This window comes from Drosophila simulans, chromosome 3L (assembly GCF_016746395.2).
Source record: "Drosophila simulans strain w501 chromosome 3L, Prin_Dsim_3.1, whole genome shotgun sequence".
Lineage (NCBI taxonomy): Eukaryota > Metazoa > Arthropoda > Insecta > Diptera > Drosophilidae > Drosophila > Drosophila simulans.
Window position 1 is genome coordinate 13421317 of NC_052522.2, and position 24220 is coordinate 13445536.

General features: G+C 44.7%; 1 protein-coding gene across 14 annotated transcripts in view; it reads right to left on the reverse strand.

The window, feature by feature from the left end:
- The window catches only part of LOC6737975 (CUGBP Elav-like family member 4), a 263089-nt gene that overhangs the window by 101755 nt on the left and 137114 nt on the right, over positions 1-24220 (reverse strand). For 11 of the 14 annotated variants that reach the window (XM_016169627.3, XM_039292971.2, XM_039292968.2 and 8 more), the window contains one exon: positions 759-807. In XM_016169627.3, coding sequence (XP_016031748.1) covers positions 759-807 — 49 coding nt within the window. Of the gene's footprint in view, positions 1-758; positions 808-14740; positions 14783-24220 lie in introns of all 14 variants that reach the window. The other 3 variants (XM_039292970.2, XM_039292967.2, XM_039292972.2) reach the window with 2 other exon arrangements.

The following is a 24220-nucleotide window of genomic DNA, read 5'->3' on the forward strand; positions in this document are numbered from 1 at the left end:
GCTGCTGCATAATGAGCCTGTCAATAAGTTTATCAAAGCAACAACTACTTGGGCCACGACGGCCTGACCCAAAAAACAAAGTTGAAGTGCTGTGTAAATTATGCAAATCTTTATCATTCTTTTTCTGCTGTGCGCTGCAGGGGAGGTGGAGGGTTATATCGAGGGGACTTGGGTCGATGGGCTGTCACAAACAAGCGTGAAGCTCGACAACTGTGTGAGGGGCCCAGTAAAAACAATATGGCGCCCTGGCCAGCGTGTCCTGCTCCTGCTCCTGTTCCCGCTCCCGCTCCACTTTGCCCCGGCTGACTGCCATTGACAGTTCAACGTTGTTTTGCTATACGCTTTTCCCATTTTCTCTACCTTTTCCAAGTATTTTTTCGAGGTTCGCTTCGCTTCGGTTCGGCTCTGTTCTGTTTTTTTGTGTTTTTTTTTTTTTTGTGAAATGTCAAATTTTTGCAGACAGTTTTGACAGTTTATCGAAGTGCGCCCGTAATTTTTGCTGACGTGTGTTGTAGGTGTTGAAAATAGCAGGCGAGGATGCTTAGATGTGTGGGGGGCGGCAAAAACTTTGGCTGCCTCTGCACTTCTCGGCTGAGTGCTTTGGCACAAAAACTTTCGCCCCAAAACGAAGACGGGTCAAGTTTTTCGTAATTATTTGTTTTGGGTCACCTATGGAGACTCACAAATTGATTTTCTGGCGGGGAGTCCACAGTTCTGGGTGTGTGGGGCATAAATGAATATGGCAGGTGATTACTTACCGCTGCGACTTTCATTTTCAGCTGGCTTCAGCTGTAAAGCACGGTTCATCTGCAAAGAGAAGAGAAGAAAAAAGAGCAAATTAATATTTGGCCGAAACAAGAGTGACGCTTAAAAGAGCTTTAGCGTTAACGGTGTTAGCAGGAAAGGCCATTTCCATTAAATCGGTGGTCGGCATCGGCATTGGCCAGTCCGCCGCCCCCCGCATTCAAATTCAATCAACTTTCGTTGGTGGTCGTGTCGAGTAGAGAAGAGGTCGGCGGAGGACCTCTTCATAAACACCTCCCAAAACACATTTGGCCAGCGAAGCATTTTCAAGCATTTAAATGCCACTCAATATGCAAGCCCATCTCCTGTCCTGTCGCTCCTGCACATTTGCGCTCATTGCCTTTTACCCACGACTGGGCAGCCACATCCTGTGCCGCTTCATGCATCATTAAAGCTTAAATCTCACCCAAGCGACCCATGTCGATTCTGGCCAGCCAACACTTAACGTTCTCTCTCTCTCTCTCTTCATCCACTCGGGATCGAGATTGGGAGTGGGCTTGGGTCTCAATGTGGGGTGGATATGGCTCTGGGACGGCTACGTGTTGTGGTCACCTTTTGGTTTATGGCAAATGAGTAATATGCCCGTGCCAGAGCACGAAAAATCCCATTAAAAGACGTTCAAATGAAATGCATTAAAATAAAACTTAATTGAGGGCTTTATACAGAGTGTTCGAATCGGTTGGCTGGCCATCCTTTTCCCCCCCAAAAACCGCAGAAACCCGAGCAAATCAATAATCAGCCAGAAGAAGACCCTTTCGGTTCTTCTACACATACATATATCTCTCTCCCAGGTGTAATTTATTTGCACCGCACATACAGTGGCAAAATGGGCGGCTCTGGACACGCCCCCGGGCTTCCTGGCCTTAGATTGGCTTATCAGTGGAGGTCCTGGGACCGACCGAGTCCTGTCATTAGCCTCCGCATGGAAGTCTGTCGTCTCATCGCCTGCCGCTTGTCGCATGAATATTTTATAATCAGCCATTAGTTTGCGGCAATTGAAAATGATTGAAGCTTTTAACTGCAAAATTCAATTGCTTTATATAACCGTGAGTGGGCAAGTGGGCGAGTGAGGAAGTGGGCGAGCCCTTCGTCCTCTAACCGCCCATCCCCACCCACAATATGAAATATTTAATGGTGTAGTCCGGTACGGATTCGTGTTTTTTCGGAACAATCCATTAGTCAGAGGCGAGTAATTAAAATTGCGATTTATGCACGCGCATGGAGCGGAGTCGAAATTTTTGGGGGCTCTCTGCTTGCGATTGGGCTTGTTTGTAATTCAATTATGTTAATGATTGGACAGCATTTACCGTATTTACATTAATGCATAATGAATGAGAGGAGCCAGGCCCAAACTGCAGGCGGTACTGGTGGTGCTACTATTTTTTGCTCGCCCCGCTTAATTGTAGCTGCAGCTGGAACTGAGGGTCCGCTAAACACGGCCAACGGCAATTAAGTGCATTTCTCTGTCTGACCCAGGGAATGCTGAATTTCGCCCACACCATACGCGGCCAGACCAGTCCACTTCATCACTCTTGGCCAGACAACACACAAATGCGCTTTTGCTTTTGCTCAAAGCTCAGCTGGATAAATTAAGTGGTCGATGAACTGAAGCCTTGTTGATTTTATACGCCAATCGCCATGTTGTTGACAGCGGGAAAGGGGCGATGTGGTGACGCCGCAGAATTTAAACCAATGTTTAACCGAAAAAATGTTCATTTAGTCGCACGTCCTGCGAGAGGGATGCTCCTCCTGCAGCCGATCCTGACGAATGATTGATGTGGCGTGGTTTAATAAATTGGAAAATGTTTTCAGCTCAACTTGAGACCACCAGGCATCTCAAAGGCAGGCAGCTAAGCTAAATGCAGGTTGTGCCCTCTTAAAAAAGCACTATCCCTTCCCATTCGATTTTCATTTTTTCCTCCAATTTTTTTGCTGAAGGGTTTATCACTGCTGGAAGCCCGCAGCTGGCTGCCACATCAATTGGCTGACTTTGACTGCAGAAATCAGTGCAGTCTGCACATATACGTACACACGTATTGATCAGGCCAGTCAATGCCGTGTTGATGGAGCCTGGCCCGCTTTTCCTCTTGGTTAATGAACTTCTGGCCATTTATGAAGCGGTCGAAACTCTGTAAAAGGTTGTGGAAATTTCTGAAAATTTAACTTGTGCTCCGGCCAAGCCACATGACTGCCCTGGATGCCAGGATGCTGGGATGCCGGGATGCCCTTCTAAGGCATCTCTGACTCTGCACAAAAGTCTGGCTAATTATTAACGCCAGCAAAAGGCTTCCCCGCAAGCCCCGTTTTACCCAAGGCTTTTGGCCGCGTAATTAGCGCACATAATTTGAAATTTAAATGTTGCCAAAAGCCGAAGCCTTTGAGAGTCAAAATGTTAATTAAATCTGGCTCTCTTCCTTGCTCTCTGCTTATTTTTTTCTATTTTGGGTGGTTAGTGGGTTGGACTGGGTGCGCGGAATCAAAAGATGCCTGCCTCGACACAATTAGCCTTCACAATTGCTTATGACAAAGTGTCCTTTTGGGTGTGGTTGTCGGGTGGCAAGATGTTGCAGTCGACAGTTGAGAGTCGACAGGCGCCAGTGGCAACGTTAAACCGCAAATTTTAGCGCCCCAGCAAGTCGGGCATGACGAGTTCGAGGGGTCAGGAGGTCGAGGGGTCGAGACTAGCCGCAGTGTCGCCGCCTACGCATATGCAATGCCTGAAAGTGCCAACTTGGCCAAGTGCTTTGCGAGCAATCCCCCCTCTTGCCAGCGTTGTTGTGGGTGGTCCTTTTCGGGGGGCTGTGCTGGGTGCATGGACCCATAAACTGCGTTAGTTTATGATGCCCGAGCGCTAAGTGAGCAAAGCGAAATACGCAGAGCGACAGGGACAGAGATCCGGAGATCCAGTCAAGCCGTAAGTGCCTTCCTAAAATCCCCAATCTCCAACCAACTCGCACTCCCAATCCCATCCATCCCCATCCCCATCCATCCCCATGTGCAATTAGAATGCGGCGCATTGAACCAGCCGGAGCACAAAAAGCCAGAGACCGAGCTTTCAGAACGCTTTGGTCAGTGGTGTGTTGTTGTTTTTATGCATTCGATGGCCGAACTACATAAAACGGAACAACGAAAATGCAATTAAAACTACGTTTTATGGCTTTGTTATGGCAGCGGTCGCCTACAAGCCCGGACTTTCGCCTTTTCTCTTTGGAGCACATGAAAAGCGATTTTTATGATGCTTTCTCCACACTCTGGCGACGATGATGATAGTTTGGAAAATGGTTTCGAATTGAGTGGCCCCGGCAACTTTTGTTGATAGAAAAGTAATATTTTATGGGGTTAGCTGGAGGGTAAACTGAACTGGATGGGGAGTTCTAGGTTTTGCTTATTGAAAACGCCGCTCGCTGCGCTTCATCTTCTCTAACAAAAATCATCAAAGTTTTATGCAAAAGTTTTTTCGAGCTGATGCTGCTGCTGCTGCTGCTTGTGGACACAGATACTCGGCGAAAGACTTTCTCTCCCCCAATCCCCCGGTGGAGAAATTTGTCACTGGCAAAGCACCTAAAAGTAGACAATGTTGCCTCAAGCATCTGTCATGTGTGCGATGGGTGGGGTCGGGGGGTTGGGGCATGGTAGTAAAAAGGGTGTTCCAGGATCCACCAGCTGGAGGTAAAAGCAAAACAAACTAACGAGCTAGCAAGCAAAACAATGGCTTGTAGAGCAGCTCTCTCTGCGCTCTAACAACCTGCCATAACTGCAGCTTAATCAAAAGTTTTTCACTGCCTCCTCAGCCACAGAGATTCAGCTTCGGCTGGAGGGCAACCAACCAACCAACCAACCATCCAACCAACTATATCGTCCTCCGTGATCCCGCTCTCTGCTACTTGCTCCCTGCTCCCTGTTCCTTGCTCCACCATTTGATACTAATCAGTGGCTGCTTCTTCCACTTTTTATGCTGTCTGGTCGGCTGCCTGGGCCACGTTCAATGGGAAATATCTATATTCTTTATGTATCTCGATGTATGAAATATGGCAAGTGTGTATTATGGTTGTTGCAGGGCTTCCTTTGGTGGGAGTTTGCAATTAGCAAGTGGCAATTAAAGTTCTGGCATTGAACCTTGGCCATGGAAGAATCTTTATTGGTTCATATATTATCCGAATGGGCTAGACAAAAGCTGTTAATAAGTGCGGAAAGTGGAGGGATCGAACGAGAGGAAAATCATCAATTAAATGTTAAAGTCTAATCCTTGAAACACCCATACCGCACCCGTGTGCTCGTGTCCCAACCCAACTCAATGCTAAATTTCATTCAAGACACGACACTTGACTGTCGTATGACACTTGATCTCCTGCTCCTGTCCGTCAGCCGGCGGTTGCTCCACCCATCCACTTCCACTGGCACAAAATATGCAAATAAATTACTAATAACCTCAGAATGTAACCCTTGCACGGAAGCAGTTGGAATTTTGCGGGTGGGGGGTGGACGAAAGTGGAGCGGGTGGTATTCCTGATTCATAATTCAAATTTTACGCCGCAATAAACAAAAATGCCTAAAATTATGCAACACAACGCCCATGAACATTGCTGAGCAAGTCATAAATTATGTAAATTTAATTTTACGCCCCCCACCGCGGCATCTGTATATATATACATCGATATATACGAGTTCATACGTATGTATATGGCCACGCCCACAGTCGAGTCAACCACAAAATTGTAAAACGAACTCTCGTCCCGCGATGAAGAAAGTATAGGAAAAAGAACGTTATTATTATGTAAATAATTAATGGCGTGTAATTATCTAAATTTCGGACAATTAGAAAAAATTAACACACACCGACAAAACGAACAGAAAGAGGGAAACACGCGGCAAGGCCAGAAATTTATGACATTTTTATTATACAACGAAATGTATAAAAAAAGAGAGATATGGAAATGAAAGCGAAACTCCGTGTAGACCATGTCCTTTCGCTGGCTTTCCCCGGTTTCCGTTACACATTTAACGCCATTTTAACGCATGCTAATGACCATCTAAGCCTGGTCCTGCCCCACAAAAATTACTTTGTTTACTCTCGAAACGAGCATTAAAGGAAACCCAGAGAAAACGAAAACGAAATGTGGAACAAGGTGTAGCCCTTTGAAAGGTTCGCCATTAATTAGCCAAACTTCGAGCCAATGTCAGGTCAGACAAACATTAGTTTTGCTAATTTATTAGCAGCCCGAAATGCCCAATGAAAGCTAATCAATACTTTCTGAGGGCAGAGACGAGCCTCTTTCAAAAATTACTAATTAGCACGAAAAAGGACGAGTCAGTGCCCAATTCACATGGTGTAAATAATATTGACTTAGATTGCGTAACCCTTTTGTTGTAGCAGACAAATTGATTTCTTTAAGTCAGTGTTTCTTAAAATCAATTTTAAAGGTGGCAATAAAAAATAATCAGTGGTCTTCGGTATAAATTCATTGTGGTATGGATTTTTTTTTTATTATTTGCAATTTGAAAAGTAAAAACTAAGTTAAAGTTCGTTTCTCTGCGATTTAATTAAATTGTAGGCCGGCGAGGAATGTCCAAATGAGATTTCTTGGCTTGTAAATGGCGAAAATTTAAATTCCTGTGATTTCGGGGCGATGACCCAATTGATTTTTTCGGCTTCGGATGGGGGCGGCATTAAAAGCATACCTTTAAGGGCAATCGAGAAGAACGACCCATCCCTCAAGCCATCACCATACCATCCCAAATCCATCAGTTTGCGAAACGGCAACATGGAGAATTTTTGCTACATACCAGCAGGCGCGCTAGAAATGCTTACAAATTATATAAGGCTCCGGAGAGTGATGGCCAAGGGGTTGGGGGAGGGACGAGGCTGAGCCCAAACAACGCACTCAACTGTGAAAATGTCTGTTAAGGGCAACAAACACGCACTCATGTGTATTTGCCAGTGTGTGTCAGTGTCTGAGCGTGGGCTACCTAGCCTGTCAACAGAATGACAGTATATATAGTATATATACCTAAATTTATACATATGTGTGGGCCCACACACATATTTTCCATGTGCCCGTGTGCCCCGCCTTGGCCAACTGTCAATTGAGTTGGCATGTTGGCAGCCTCTTGACTTTCAGTCTAATGTGAATTCCTCATAAGCATGATAAGCATAAATATCCATTTGGACGGCTACACAGCCGCCCCGTAGAGTGGCAAAAAAGTTTGATTGAAATATTGCCAAGTCAGGAATCTGAATTCGAACCTGAATCCGAATCCGTAGCCGGATCCTCAGGGCCGTACATGCGCCGCACTCTTCTAATGCCCGGCACGTATTTTAATTGATTCGTGCCGCACAAGGAGCCGCAGGAGTGGCATCAGCGGCAGCTCATTACATGTCATGAAGAAGCCGCCGCTGCTTCGGTTGCAGCAAATTGAAAAACCCATGCCAAAAAAAAAAAATAAAATAAATCAATGGCAATGCAAACAGGCAAACACAAACACAAACGCAAATACAAACGCAAACAGAGCAAAAGGATACTCGATATTTGCTCTACGGGTTTGATGTCTGATGATGATGCTCCATTTATTATTAACTTGAAATGATTTCGGGCAGTCGGAGCCCGCTCTGCGGTCCGCACCCAACTTCTCGGCGAGGTGACGACGCAGCGATTGAATGCACGACTGCATCGCTGGCATCGTGGCATCACTGGCAGGACTCGTAGGACTCGCAGGACTCGCAGGACTGCATGTATCCGTATCGCCAGGACTCGTCGCCATATCTGTGTATCTCCGCATCCGTGTATCCGCCTCTGTGTGTACACGTGTGAGTTCAATTGGAAAATCGTGTGCGGCATACGGCAGCGTGTTTTTGTAAATAGCAATCGCGTACGTTTCTCAGCAGGCAGCGTGTGTACACTTGAAAATGTATCTCTGGCACACACTCACACACCCACAGTGAACGTATAAGTGTAACTCACATCGCCGCCGCGGCAGTTGATGAAATCAGGCGAATTCATATTTCATATTAAATTTGAAAAGCTCTGCCCTGAGGTGAGATGAAAGGATATGGGTAGGGAATCGGGAGAAACAAAAGCTAAGAAGGATAATAACCCAGCGGTATATGAACAGTGAGTGGAAATGGTACAAAGATAATGCCTTAAAAATTATATATTTATGTATAATTACAGCAATATACTCCAAGTTAAGCTTTGAAATAATAAGCAAAAAGATACGATAAACAACTTTCAATGCCACAAAAAATTGTACTTAAGCGGATAGCTAGATTACTTAAGAATCTCTTAAATTCTGATCATGTCCAGCTTAGGGAATTATACATACCCCCAAAAAGGACCCTCTCACTGTCCTACTTCTCACCCATTTCTGGCCACATCATGCGTCCCTAATATTCCCCTGTTCAAGGCTCTTTAAATTTAATTTTCGACGAGAAAATGCTGTGTGCTTAGCATACAACACAAAAAATAAACCGCTTAACATGGCTTTGAGCAGTGCAAATAGCACAAACGCATAGAGCGCATGCAAATGACAACACGACACGCCCACACGCACACTCACACACTCACACACACATGCACATGCACACGCACACGCTCGGCGTTCGAGTGTGTTTGTGTGCGCATAAGTGAAGTATATCTTTGTAATCCGAAATGCTCAAGGCGTGCAAATATTCAATTTTAAATATGCAGTCCCCAACCCCAAGGCCCACTCTCCCCTGACCAAACATTAAAATAAAAACGAAGCATCGACAGAAGTTGTCTCTTTCCATATATGTGTGTACATATAGTAGTATAGCTCTATCTACAACTTTGCAGCGCGTCATCTCTTTCTGGCCTTAGCAACTAAATGTCATAAACACAATGTCATGACAACTTTTGAAATTTGAATTTCAAAGCAAAAATTTCTGCCATTTATTCATTTGCTCAGTCATTCATTGCCATTTATTTTATTTGCCATGCCTTGCTGCCTGGTCTTCATATGAATATGGCACGAAATTGGTTCATGTCCATGTCTCAATTTACCAACTCCTCCTCCTCCTGCAGATGATCCCCGAAAACAGGCGCAAATTCCTTGCAAGCAGCACAAGTTTTGCACACATCTTTGATCTCGCTGGCTGTCAATATGGCAGGACGACGATGGGGAGAGGAAGGACTCTTTGGCGCAGATATGTGCGTTGGGTCCAGCACTAAGCGTAGCGACCCGAAAATTGTATTAATTTAGATTTCATTTAGTCCTGTCCCTTGGGTCAGTAATAGTTCCTTTTCCTGCGTCCAGCCAACCAAGTCGAGAGGAGTGGACAGAATTAAGGACGTTAGTGAGCGCACAACTTGATTTGATGATCAAAGTGGCATAGATTCGGGCCGTATTTTATGGGCTTTAAAACTTTAAGACACGCTTGGCCTTGGCTCTTCATTATCGGGGTTGATTTCCGCATCTGTGATTGCGGGGGTTAGTTTTCCCACCGCCGAGGGTTGACTGCATCCCACATTTGGAGTTCGGTTTTTTCCGGTCGGCCTTGTTATTATTTTAATAAGCAACTTGATGTTGCTACTCAAAATGCTGCCACGTGTCCTGTGACACGGTGTCTTAGTTTGGTTTTGTGGGTGTGTCAAAGGCAAACAAAGCTAGAGCGTTTTTTTGTATATATAATTAATAGGAACACATAAGTACTGTCGGTGAGAAAGTGCAATGTGCGAGAAGAGTTCCGGGGGAAAGTACGCAAATGGGAAATCAGATTATCTTTGTGATATAGCAGGACATGGACATGACAAAGGTCGAGAACAATTGGAACTTGAGAACTGCCTGCTGACGCCAGTAAGCTCTATATGAAACATTATATGTTCATTATAAACTGGCACCCATTTGCTTATCACTGCCTCATTTTCACCTTCCTTTGGGTTCTGCTCGTCCTTCGTCCTTTGTCCTTTGCCCTTCGCCCTCTGTAGCCGGAAATCTCTGGCGCTGATTCCCAGTGATACCCACTTGAGCCTCGCAGATCCAAAAGTTTATTAAATATAAATTTATAACACGCACATGTGGCCCCTTCACGTCAAACGGAAAACAAACAAAAGTCAAGTCTGCAGCCCTCTTCAACGGAGAGTATGTGAGTGAGAGAGAGAGCTCCACCCCAGGATCCTTCGGCTGGCTGCTCCTTCTCGCCTTTTGCCATAACTTAAATAAATATGCAAACATTTCGTCACATTCCACCCACGCCCACTTTTAATTTAAGCCCACTTAACACCTCATAAAACCGGCTACGTTCTGCCTGAATGAATGAATGACTGAATGAGTGAATGAGTGAATAACTGAACGAATGTGCGAACGGGGGCGAAAGTGAGTGACTGACAGTTGCAGAGTTCCTCCTCAGTTTAATATAAAATATACACATTTTATACATTTTAATTTTTACATTTAACAACTTCCAAGCAATTAGCCCGAAAGGGTTGGTCCTCTCCCAACCACCCCTCAGTCCTCTAAGCATTCAACCCTCTTTCGGATTCCTGCCTCTTGGTTGATTGCTACTTTTGGCAAATTAAACTTGAAAGTTGTAAAATTTCCCTTGTCATTGGCAAGGACACGTGCGTGTCAAACGGGATGCAAGCCCCATTTCTCATCTCAACCCTTGTTGTTCGCTGAGGAATTGTGAGTGCTCATAGCTAAATTAAAATGTATAAATATCCATGTCCTTCCCAGCAGAATGACATTCAATCCAGTGTTTTTATTTTATTTTTGGTTTCATTGTGCTGCAGTTGGGAATCCTTTCGACAGCATTGATTTGCGTGCTTTAGGCGCACAAAATTACCTCAATTCGGTGAAACAGATGTGGGCTTTGAGCCGGGCTGATCTGGGCTTCATTCGCAGGCCATAACAATTGCTGTTTATGCTGATTTTTATGCCCCCTCAAGACACACACTTTCCGCTCAGGTCTGGCTATGAATAAGTAAGTAAGCGGCGAGGATTCCTCGCTTTTGCCTCCACATTCAAATGTTGTCCTGCTCTGCCAGCTTATTTGCCATGTAATCTTAAGCGACAGGCATTTGTTTACTTATTTATGCACTTTCTCCACCGCACAGAAAACACACTCGAACTGAACTCAACTCTCAACTGAACTCCCTTTGCCCATAAAGGTTAGCAACTTAAAAATCACAATGGGGGCTTTGACTCTGCCATTAGATAAGATGTGAGTGTTTGGGGGTAGGAGGGATTCCCTCTTTGGGGTATCTCTTGCTTTATTTTTATGCGCTTCGTGTGAGATTTTTATTGTGTACACACACAGAGAAAAGAACTCAGAGACAGACGCTATCTTTGCCACGTTTGCTTTTATTATTTAATGGAGCACAAAATGCATTTCACTCGCCCGCTTATTTGCTTTCCTGCCGCCATCCTGATCCTTCGACTGCTTAGGCGTGCGGTTTCGTCCTTTGGGGGTGGATGTGGGCCAGGCAGGCATGCGAAATTAATAATTTATATATGAAAATGTGCGTTAAGAGCAGCAAAATGCGAGGCGAGTGGCGTAGAGTCTTGAGCCTTGAGTCTGTTTGCCAAATGGCTCAGGACAGAGGCGTTAGGCTGTTTGCCAAGGTCATAAGTAGGACTTGCCGAGATTCCAACCACCCATCTCGTTCATCGTAATTTGCTTAATAAAACGCGGCGTGGCATATTGCATAAAATATAAGGCATTCCTTTTGTTTTCCTTTGTTTTTCCAGCGCCTTAGCGCAATTTGTAAATTGCAAACCAGATTCGCTGGCTGTCGCTTTTCATTTGAGACTTCAGTTGGTGAGTTGCATTTGGGGGCGGCAGGATGTCTGTCGGAAGGAGTCAAGTGGATGTTATGTGCATAAATTTCCTCAGATCCCAGACTCCGGGGATCCGGGGAGACAGACTACCAGGCAAAAGGCCCTGCGGCTGGGAGTATTTTTATGGAGCAGCCAAATGTCAAATTTATGCATATGAATGTTTATGGCAGATCCAAGAGGGATTGCGATCTGATAAGTCCTATGAAGTACGTTTATTTGCAGATCCTGGCATACCCTTTGCTACCCATTAAGAGGAGCAAAAGTGCTCGGTCACCTCTAGCAATTATCCCGCTGCCAGCATCCGGCAAAAGTCAATTGAAGTTGTAATGAGAATTGAAATGGCCAGCAATTAAAGGTGATGGTGGGCATATAGCCACCACCCGAACAACCAGGATTGGGTGTCCAAACGCCCGATTTCGCCGCTTTTTTCCGTCGGTTTACGCATGCCGCAGGCTCAAACACTTTGCATAACATTAAGCAGCTTCACTTCAGTTTTTATTTCGATTCAGATTCCCTTCCGTTTTCTCTTTACTTCCTTTTTATTTTTTTTGTGGGTCTCTGTGGTCGACCGCAGCTCCATAAAATATGCACCCAGACACACAACAAAGTGAAGTATGCAAAATGGAAGGCAAACTGTATGGGATGAGGGCGGTCCCTTGCAGAGAACTGCAAGGGTGGCACTTTTTTACCACTCGACTCACACCCTACAATTTTGTGTGCGGGTGCTACCCGCCACGCACATCGCGGGTACTTACAAACACACAGTATAAATCTGAACATGTAGACAAGACACCCCGTTGTGCGCGCACCCGAATCAATACGGTGCTCCGCGTCGCGGGTGCCGATCACACACTGCCTAAAAAGGGATGAGTGAGAAAAACACTTGTGGGTATACCGTTAAACACATGGGTGTTTCCAAAAATACTCGGGTGTTTCCAAAAATACTCGAGTGGTCTCGTAGGTAATCGAGTCACAGACAAGATGCGTAACTCCATGCGTTTTACACTCCATACGTTTACACACTATTCTTTCGGCGTGACTCTAGACTTTGTCGAATACTTTGTAAAATATGCCCTTCATCTTATTATTATATATTATTATAATTATATATATTATATTATATTTTATTATATTATATATTATTAATATAATATATATATATATATATATATATTATATTATATATTATTATATATTATATTATATATTATTATATATTATATATATTATTTACGTTATTATTATTTAAATATAGATTATAGTCATAATGTCACAAAATTCATTTCAAAAATAACTTTATATAAGAATATTTGTCATTAGAGTATTCAGGTAGCGACGTGTGAAAAATTAATAACGGAATGATTCGAAACGGGTGGCACCCATTGAGTCCATCAAAGACGTGAGCACGAAATTTTTCTTGGGTATTCCCTTTTACCCTTCATTTCTTATACCCGTCACGCTTCCTCCCATACAAATTTTAGGCGTACAAAAAATGACCAGAGAACTGCAGCCCGCATACAAAAAATGACGTGCGGCCGATCGTTGACTGTGCGTCCACTCACCCAAATAGTTATTGCGCAGCAGGCCTCGGGTGGTTTTTTTACTCGTAACAAAAACACAACGTCGGTAAAACACTCGAGTATTTTGTGTTGCCGCAAGTAGGGTGTCAAAAAAAACGGGGTGCCTAGAGTACCGAGTGTTTATCGGGTGGACGTAGAGTGCGAGTGGCGGGCTGCAGTTCTCTGGTCCCTTGGCCGGGGGGTGTGGCAAAGCGCCTAAAAGCATATTTCAATTAAGCTATCACCTTGAATTATTCTCACGAGCACACACACACAAACACAGAGAGACAAACACACAAACCCATATACAAACACCACCGAGAGTTCTGCCTAAGAGCAGACTACTTTTTTATTTTTAATTTTAATGTTTTCATTCACCCAGCCAGCGGTGAAGAAGAACGTTAAAACCGCTCGTCAAAAATTTGCATTTAAATGAGGCGCAGAGGCGACTGACTGACGGGCCTGTTTCTCTGCTCTCCTTAAAAGTGGAAATTTTTATGATTGCGGTGACTGCCAAATTGTCAGTGGATAAAGGCGAGTGTGTGTGAGTCTGTCTGTATAAGCGTGGGTGTGCCCGCTGTGCGACTGTGTGTGTGTATGTGTGTCTTTGCATAAAATGTAAATACACGCTGCTGTATGAGTGAGGGGTCAGTGAACACACAAAAGTCGTTTTGATATAGGAGAGATAATGCATGTTAGCCTCCTCGAATTCTTCAGATCCTTAAAACTGCAAAGTCAAAGCGGGTCATTTACGGACACATTCAATTTGAATCATGCAACAATTTCTCTAAAAACAACCTTTATCGGGCTTAAAGCAGTTCGAAAATCACAATTAAGAGGCAATTCCGGGCAAACCGGATGCGGATACACAGTGCTCCTCTGCGTTGGTTATGCAGAAATTGCTCAGCTCACACGCACACTCGCATACTCAGACGTCGGTCCATCGTCATCCTTCATCCGGGGATTTCTCTCCGCCTCTACCAACCGAGACCCCACACCCTTGCTCTCTTTTTGGCCAAAAATTTTTGGCATAAATGCCATAAACAGTTTATTTAGCAACGGAAAATTAACTGTAGAATACGGCCAAGCCCCCTGGAAAAAAGAATGTGTAAGAGGCATCGGGCAGACAGACGGGAACGGATGATGCTACCCAAGTCAACCGTATATGGCCTCTGCTCGGCGCAACTCAACTCGACGCTTTATGACGTTTTACTTCATGTGCAGCTTCATAATTAAGTGACTCCCGGGGGGTGGGATGAGTTCACCCGCCGAAACTAGCTCAAGACTCGTTGATGCGGGATGGGGGACGGGTGACGGGGAAGTGGTAGACACACAGGGGAGCTTTTAGTTTTGAGCCACGTGAGTAGCATCATCGCTTTGGCTTCGCCTGAGCCATAAAAACAAGCCCCAAACGAGGTCAACTGAGGGCACTAAAATGCATTTGCTTTATATTCGTGTACACGAATATCTATTGGTCCTGGTGGAGGAAATGGAATGCCGAAGGATGTACAGAGAGGTGTATGTATACAGATACAGTTAAAGACGCACATAAAAAGTGTTAGCAGCTCGTTTTGTGTACTTACTAATTTGATGGCTGGTGGTATTAATGGATGATGGCAACTTACCTGCAAAGACAGACAAGGGAGAACACCGAAATGTTTAATATTAAGTGATATGGCAGTGCAGAGTAGTGGTGTAGTTGGGAAAATTGGCTAAAGTATAATTAAGTCATTATGAGTGCTGGGGGTGGAAAACGAAAACGAGAACGAAAAATGTAATTAAATATGATGGGCGATAAGAGCAAAGAGAACTGCGCAAAGCATTAAACCATATTAAATCCTAACTATCTCCGCACCCAAAACCCCGTTTAAAGCTCGAGCCACAAGAGCCGCTCAAGTTTCCCTCAAAAATTGATTATTGCGAACACTTTAACACGCCCAGGCACATGGCAAAGTTAGCCCAGGGCGAAACCAGAGAAAAAAATGTCATAAAAATTCTATTTTCGTATAAAATTTCGAAAGTAATCTAATAAATATTGATTTTCATTCGTCATCGCCAGCGACGATGGCGATGGCGACGCTTGGCGACAACAACATCATCATCAGCACCACAGGGTCACTGGGATGGGATGGAGTGGGATTGGATGGATGGATTCGTATGGAATCGTGTGGGGGATGGGATCGTTTGGCAGTAGGTGGTGTGTAACCCTACACGGGGACACGACATCACGGAGCGCCACACAGGCGTAGTCAATAGTCGTTATTTGATATAGTCGCCAGACCAACAACAAGCTGGCCATGATGAAACGTGCCTGGGACCGCCGCCGCTGACCAGGACATCGACCAGGAGCAGGAGCTGACCGCACGTAGAGCGAGTCCTTTGGCTGCAAGGGATGAAATCATGCGCGCAACTCGTTTTCGGTCAAGCAAGCTTGCCAGAAAAAGTGGGTGTGGAAGTGGGCAGTGGGTGGGCATAAGGGTTGGTGCACGGGGGCCGATGGGAGGGCAAACAGTTCATTCAATCATTCAAATGTCCTTTGAACTATAAAAATACATGACACTAATAAAGAAAACGAACAAATGACACGACACCGAGCGGCAGAAGCTCCCGAGGTGGAGCAGCCGAAATTGCTATTTAGAGCAATTTATAAGCATACTTTGAGGCGCCCCCACACCCTTAGCACACGACATTTGACATTTACGAGTGAGTCCAGCGCCCTCCATCCTTCCGTTCGCCCTTCCTTCCTTCCCGTTCTCCTTTTATAGATCCTTGCCTCCACGACCACCATAAATTTTGTTGTAGCTATTTATTGCATTTTTATGTAAAATGATCCTAACGGTAAACCTATCTATATACGTTCTTCCCTTTTTTTATACTTTTAAAAAGTTGTTTATGGGGCCACGAGAAATCGAATTGCCAGTCGTGTTCCACGAAGCCCCACGCTGCACGAGAGCAATTTAAGCAATTAAAGGTGTGCCACGATACCTCTGCGATTCCTGTATCTGATTTTTACAAGAATTTTCTATTCATTCGCCGGCTGCCAGCATTGCATAGTTTCTGTGGCTTTGGCATGATTTATCTAGCATCTACCACGTCTGCACCGCATTTTTATGGCCATATGCTGAACCCTGCCCTCGATTGCCGTAACAATCGGCAAAAGCCACAACAACTGGGCACTACAGCTGGCATATAGCTGGAGCTGGAGCTGGTGGGCTGGCATAGGAGGACACAAATCAAAACAACGCACACAGCGCCTAAAAAGCTGGTAAGGCCAGAGGATACGGCTCGGGGGCAGTAAACTACACGAAGGCTTTCTTCGCCGCGTCTGGGCCCAGGCCCATGTAATCTCTGTTGACCATAAAGATTTATAGACTATTGTGTGTCGTTCACGCTGCCGCCGCAGCAGCGGCAGCAATGAAAGGAAACTTTTTGCAACTTAGCGCCAAACTTTATGCAATAATTTATATATATTGGGCGCGCGCTAGAGCGGTCTTTGGCCATATAAAAATGGTGGAAGCAAAACAAAACCGAAAAAAAAGAAGTATACAAAAATAAAATAAAAAAAATATGTAGGACCAGAAAACGCAATGCCGACGACCTACACAAAAGGCATTACCCATAATAGTCGCAGGAGCAAACAAAGGACGAAGGAGCCACCGCAGCCGGCGTGAACGTAACGCGTGTACCAACAAGGACGAAGGATGAGGAACTGCAGAAGAACTTGATGGAGTAGCGAGGTAGTAGACATCCACCTGCCAAGTCGAACTGATCATACTCTGGAGGATTCGCAAATAGTGGAAACTTTTAACATCAAGTTCTTTATATTATCTGCGATAACAGATGATGGATAGAAATAAACGTCGAACTGGGGCAAGTTGAAAGGTTTTAAAACTTTATTGTCTAGCCTTCGCAAAACTTTAACTGTTACAGGGATACTTTATAACTTGCTATAAGAACTAAATTTAGCCACCACAAGGAGACTTTACTCAGAAATTTAAAGTATACCTATATAAGGATTAGATGCAACGGATGTCCTTCTGTATTAATACAGAATTCTAAACTCAATTACATTAATCAAAGAATTTCTTTGATAACACCCTGCAAATTATCCCAGAGAAATCCAGGACACCCACGTTCCTAAATAAGCGTAACCAGGTTCGTTGCATAGAGAGTTGTGGCGCGATAAAAAATTAAAAACTTCCTCCGCCGATACACCGCTTAGGTGTGTGGATCGCGGGGCAAGGAGCGGAGTGGATTGAATTGGAATGGAGGTCCTGGCGAAACGGGAGAGCGCGCCAAGTGTAAAAAAGAAAAACTTTTCAATGAGTTTTTCCTGTCGGCGTCGCCGGCGTCGTCCTCGGTTATGAGCCGGCCCCCATACCCCCACGTTAGCGACGACGCTGCCCCAAAGCCCACTTTAAATACCAAACCTCCCGCTACCCCCGGGCGGTTTATTGTTGTTTGCGTTTTAAATAGACTCAAGTGTTGTTGGTAGCTGCCGGTTGCAGGCATTGTCTGAAGTGCGTTTGCTGCCGCGGCTCATTGTTGTTGCGCCTGGTGGCGGGATGCTGCTGCCACTGTTGTCCTGGGGACTCGGAATCAATCGATAGTTAATGGAAAATCGTTATTAATGAAAAGTTCGCATCTATCTCCTTCGCTCTCCTTGCGACAGCCGGCAATTGAGCGCTCACTGAGCCATGGCAAAATGGTTGATAAAGTGCAGAAAGCGATAAAAACGCGGCAGAATGGGAGCAGCGAGAGAGAGCGCTACATTTAAGTAGCAAAGTTTTCCTTTTTTTCCCTCGTAATTTCATTTGAGTGTGAAAAGTTGCACGCACATGGCAAAAAGTTCCGGGGGGGTAAGGCAACCCCTCCGTTTTTGTTGCTGCATATTTTCCAGAGCATAAATATTTTATGCATGCAACAAAGGCAGTCAAAACACAATGGCCAAAAAAGTTGGTGAAGGCGACTTGCTCTGTCTGTTTGTGAGGCATTTGCACCTCTAACAAAGCAGGGCTTCATTTTTTTTTAGTACTTCTGATTGAGCAACCCGCAAAAGTTTTCCCTCCTTTCCATTCTTGCATTTTATTTTTACAAATATAACTCGCATCCTTCACTTTCGATAGTTTAATGGCAGTTTAAGTAGTTTGACAGCGGTGCGAGGGGCAAAAATAAATTGATTTGCTCCAGGAACTCATTACGACCGCATTGCGATGAGCTCGGATCACGCAGGACATAAATAAAGGATACCCTGTACGCGCTTCCTGGTTTCGGAATGGTTTTGTAATCACATCAGGCCGACTGGCCAAGTAAGGAGTTGCACAATTTTTGGGGTGGCTGATTTATTGCAACAACAAAGTTTTATCATGCATATTTTATGCGTGTAAATGTTGCCGTCATAAAATTTCGCCTCGAAGAGGTCCTTCCGCACGCATGTGTGTGCGTGTGTGGGTGTATGTATGTGCGTATTCAGGAGGATGTGGCATGGCCCTTTATGCGTACGAGTTGTAATGGCGGCCAATAAAGCAGCCATTCAATGGCAGCAAATTGGCATTTTATTAGCGCAATCATTTCGAGCACACCCCACAGAACTCCCCTGAATTTGCCACTAATTTGGCTCGTACTTCGCGCGTATGTCATAATAAAAATGAGTGTTGAAAACTTTTAACAAACGACAAAATACCAGCCGCAATCCCCGCCACCCGCATCGATCGATGATGTCCTGCCTGTGGGTGCAAAAGGATGTCGTCCTGCGCTTTGAGGTCGTCGTCGTCGTCGTCGACGCCGCTGCCTCGGATTTCGCATCTAAGGCTGGGAGGGCATAACTCAAAGTTTACTCAAGTTACTTGCGCCAGCGACAAGACAGAAAACTTTGTACTTTACATCATTAAAAAGTTTCGCTTTCTCCGCTATTTTTTTTCCTTGTTCTCCCACTGCCTCTGTCTCTTTCTCTGTCTCCGGTTTAGCAGTTCTTCCCGGGGCTTTCGCCTTTCTCGGCAACTTTTTCCGGCCAAAGACTGACTCCGACTTTGATTGTGATTCAGGCTCTGACTGAGGAGCTTAGCAATTGACGGTTGCCCATCAATCGGGGCAAAGGGAATCGCTTAATTTGTGCGAAGCGCAGGAATTTAAAAGGGGGGCTCCTTTGACCGCAACTGCTTAAAGGGAATCCCTTGTCCTGCCAGAAGGGATAGCACAAAAATAAAAAAAGGACGTAAGAAAACTGCATACACTTAGGCGTGAGTACGGAATGCCCGTAATAAACGAGCGCGTAATAGAAAAAATCCCTGCCTCCTGGGGAGGCGAACAACAAATAAATAGTTGCAATGCTCCAGTTTGCTCTACGCTCTGGTTGGCTGCCTGCCACTGGCCACATTCTGGGCTAAGGGTTGTGGAAAACGGGGGCTTTGGGCATGGCAGGGAAGGAAGGGACAGGGCAACTGAGGAGACTGGGGACTTCCCCTGGCTCATAGTTGGCAGCAGTAGTTGTAGCCATGCGGTGGTTGCCTTTTTGTGCCCATGCGCATGGAAAATAGTTGCACAAACTTGCACAGAGCAAAAAAAAAAAGAAGGATATAAACGAAGGCATGAAATGTACGGGTAGAAAAAAGGACCAAGGGACTGCCGACAAAGGAGGAGGAGTTCCCCGGCTTAGAGTGTCCTGCTTTGTGTATCTTTTCAGGCACGTGGGTGGGTGTGTGTTGGTTCTGCATTGTCACTTGGCAAGTCTCCACCTCCGCCAGCGAATGGCAGAAGATTTGCATAAAATTCCCAGTCTCGGACAGCACATGTGACTCTCTGGCAGCGGTTGGGGGGCACGTGGTAGATGGGCAGATGTGTGCCATTAAAGTGTTGCGCCGTGGCAATTATTAAGTTTCTCTTTTTCTTCTTGCCAACAATTGCAGTTGTTAGCCGCTCGGTTCCGCTCGCCGAGAATTATGTGCAAGGGCATGCACCGCCGAGCACAAGGCGTCGTATTAGTGACAATTTAGCGGGGTCCCCGGCCCGGGAAAATGGGAAAATAGGTGGCTATGCGTGTGCGTAGAGCGTTAAATTAAGCCCGCCAACAGGACAATAGAATAGGTGCGACGGAGGACTGAAGATTAGTTAGCAAAAGGCCGGAAAATTGAATCTGGATTAGGTGTAGGATCGCTGTTGATTCATAGTAAGATCAACTAGTGTTTACAATTGGATTGGTTAAAATATAAAATCAGGACATTTATCACTTCTGAAGGCATCTCAGATTATGCTGTATGGAATTAAAGTTGAGGTAAAGGACAACAAAGGTGAAATCTAAACGCTCTCAGCTTTCAGGCTCCAGTTAGGAGGCAACCATATTCTTCTATCGTTTGATCCAATATCCGCCCAAGACAACCAGAATCAAAAGGAATGCAACATTAGTTGAGATTGGATAGTCAGCCCGGCTCGGATGGGATATCTTAGACTATTCGTTTCCACTGTCGTTGGATAAATGATGCATATGCATTTCTATCTCCATCTGCATCTCCATCTGTGCTGCTCGCCGTCGCGAATGGCATTTGTATCAGGGAGGTAGGTACATGTGTCATGTATTTTTTATATCCCTGCCAAACATAGTCTTTATGCTTTGACAAAATGTATACCATTTGCATATCCTCAGCTGTTGCAGGGCCCCCCATCCATTGCTCCCATTTTGCCTTCCATTCCGTATATTTTCCCTTGAAAAATGCAGCAAAAGCCAACGAACTGTAACTGGACGTCGTTTTCATCAATATCAATGGGTGAAAATCTCCTCCGCACTCCGCATCCACAACCCGACCGCCACATCCGCATGCCCATTCTTCTGCTCCGCATTTTTCGTTTCACCAACAGAGTTGCAACATATGCTATGCTGCAAAAGTGGGCGGATGATGGGGTGTTTTTTTCGGGTGGGGCGGGGCATGTCTGGTGTGGACAGCAGCGCTTTTGCAATACAACGCATCATTTTTATTGTTTGTCGGCTGCAAGAAAATAGCTGCAACACCAAGAACAACAACCACGTCTATTGAAAATAGAAAGCAAAGTGCTGGAAGGCAGTACGCGGGGGGTAGTATCGGGGTATCGGGGTATCCGTTCGTGCTTTTGTATTTTTGAACCCAAAAATAGAAAAATGCAACTAACTCGAGCACACAGTACGCGCAGAAAATCGAGAAAATAAACTTGAAATGCGCATTGAAGTGGCGGCATCTAATGCAGCCCAGCCGAAGGGGCAATGAATGGGGCGGAGGTTACGGACAGACTATACATTTCTGAGTTATTTTCCCCGGCACTCCTTCCATATTTTCCTCACTCTAAGATATGCACTTTGGCATTACAATTTCCCTTCTGTTCTCGCAATCAGGCTAAAGATTTGGCAGAGCTGTTCCTCATGCTGTGGGAAAGATATACATTTGATTAGGTTGGGATTTAAAGGGATAAGAGGGGAAACTTTAGGCCAGAGGGCAACAAGCTTCATCGATTCGAAGCTCTTTAAGTTAAGATAGTATGCCCCCTCCTTTGTGGCACTAACGACATTATCAACAAGCCAAACAGCCCGTGGCAAAAACTACAACAACAGGAACAGCAACCGCATTTAACTATCGTACACTTCACTACCTAATAAGTCTCAATTAAATGTACATAAAGCATAACACCTTGTAACATTTGCATGTTTCAACCAACAAACTTGCCCCTAAACACCCTCCCCCCTCACAATTTTCCCCCTCGGCAACGTGTTTACTTGAACAACTTCGAAAACTTTCAGCACGCAAACCTTTAACAACAAACGCTGAATACAAAAGCAGTGGCAGCAAAAAACCTACACAATCGTAAAACACCTGCTCACCCACCAAAGGCAAAAAGGAGAACTGTCATTCTGCCAGTGTGTCATTCAATCATTCCCTCATTAGTTCAGTCCCTGACATTGTCAATGTCATGAGACGCGTTGTTCGATCGTACTTAAAGGTATTGGTGTTTAGATTTTTCAGGGTTTGAAAATGGGTTTTAAAGCTGAGGGTGTGACAAAAATTGTATCCTTTGGGACAACAAAATTTCAGAAGGAAACTCAGTAAGACAATTGACATGACTAAAACAAATGGATTTTATTTTAAGAAATCTATTATTTATACTATTAATCTGAGGAAAGTGTAACGTAATTCCAATATAGTTTGTAGCTTAAATCGATTCATTATTTCGGAATCAAATTATTCAAGAAACAAAAGTCCCTCTGACAGCAAGGGTATATTTTGTGGGCTCCCCCGAGTGTCTCGTTTGGCTTTCAATTAAATATTTCGGGTTTGACTCGGACTGTCAGCCCCACTCCATATATCCTGGCCAGGACCCTCAGCCTCGACGACTTCAGCACGAGCCACTTCCTCCTTTCGCATTGCATGCGTGCGTTTCAAGTGGCTGTTGCTGTTCTGGCCCGCTTCCTGTCGTAAATAAAGTGGAGCTCGCTTTTGGCAACTCCCACACAGGTTGTGCCACCCTTAATGAATACGACATTATTTTTTATGAGCTGTCAAACACTATTTTCCATACATTTCTTCTCCTTCGGCTGCCTGCCGCTTTTTTCACCCACTCGAGAGGCTCATTCCAAGTTTCCTTTTGCCATTTTTATTTATCGCCCTCGAGTGTTGGTGTTTGCCGTTGGTTTTTGTGTGCGCCCCGTGTGGTTGTGCGGTTATTGTTATTATTTATATTATTTTTGATAAATGTTTTTGGGAAATTTGTATTTTATTGGTTGTTTATCGACAATTAGCGGTTTTGTGTGCCGAGTTTCCTTTTGCATAATGTAAACATAATGTAAACAGTCGGCTTATTCTCTCTCCTTTCGCTGCCTTGTTGATTTATTTGCCAAGTTGAAAAACAATAAGGAATCTACTCAGTTAAAGTGGCAACTTGAAGAGCAAATATCAATATGGTTAAGGATGTAGTGGGAGGGAATAATTAGGGTACAAATGAAACGGAGACTGCAGAGAAAAACTGGGCTATACACACAGAAGACCGTAAACATTCTGCTGGGGCACATAAATAATAAACAGAAATACAATTTATTGTTCACCCGGCAAAGAAGGCGAAAAGTCGAAAGCTAAAGGCCTCTTCATGCGGTTTTGCACTTCGGCAAAGGCATTAAAAAGTATGCAAAGTATATATACCCATTGTATATAGTGTATGTGGATGCACAGGGTGAGAGCGGGGGGTTAATCATCGGTTGGTTGGTTGGAAAAGCATCTGGAAAATTTGTTCACATGACGCACGCAGCTGCCGCCGCTGCAAAGTGCGAGATTTTCCTTTGCTTCGTTCATTCTCGTTTTTTGGTATTTTTGCGCTTTTGTTTACATTTTGATTCAGCTATTTTCAGAAGCCATAAACAAAACAAAGGAAAACGTGCAGAAGCCCAAGAAAAGGCAGAAAAGAGCAGAAGGAAATCGGAGCCGGGGGGAAAAGTCGGAAAATATATATATATCCATACATATACATATATATATCGGGGGAAACCTAATGAGCTGTGCAGCTTTTGAAGTTGCCTCATTACGGTGATCGAATTGAACGGAATCGAAAATCGATCGATAGTCAAATGGAAGACCCACAATTAAGGCAGGCAGCCATAGATAAGACCTGGCCTCATGGACTCGTGGAATGGGCATGGACACGCTCGAGGGTGTGCGTTAATCACGCAAGTAATTCTAATGCCCGACCCCTGTTCCGTGCTCCTGCTCCAGTGCGATAAGTTTTCCGCCGCCCGAATGGGGGTGAGTTTTCCCGTTTTCCCGTTTTGCCGCTTGCTGCCATTCTGCTTTCCCGCTGCTGGCACAAAGCATAATCAGCGCTGAACATGCCAAGCACAACAAAAGAAGCAAAGACTCTTGTTCGCTCTGAGGGTTTGGGGGTGAACTCCGCGCTCCCTGTTAACAAAGCTATAAAACTGTCACCTCTCATAATCAAGGAACTCAAATTAAGGCATAGAGCAAGGTCCGAGCCGCGTGTCCTTCGGCATATATAATAAAAATTTAAATCATTTCAGTCCAGCATAGCGGAATTGAGAACTAAAAGGGATTTCATTA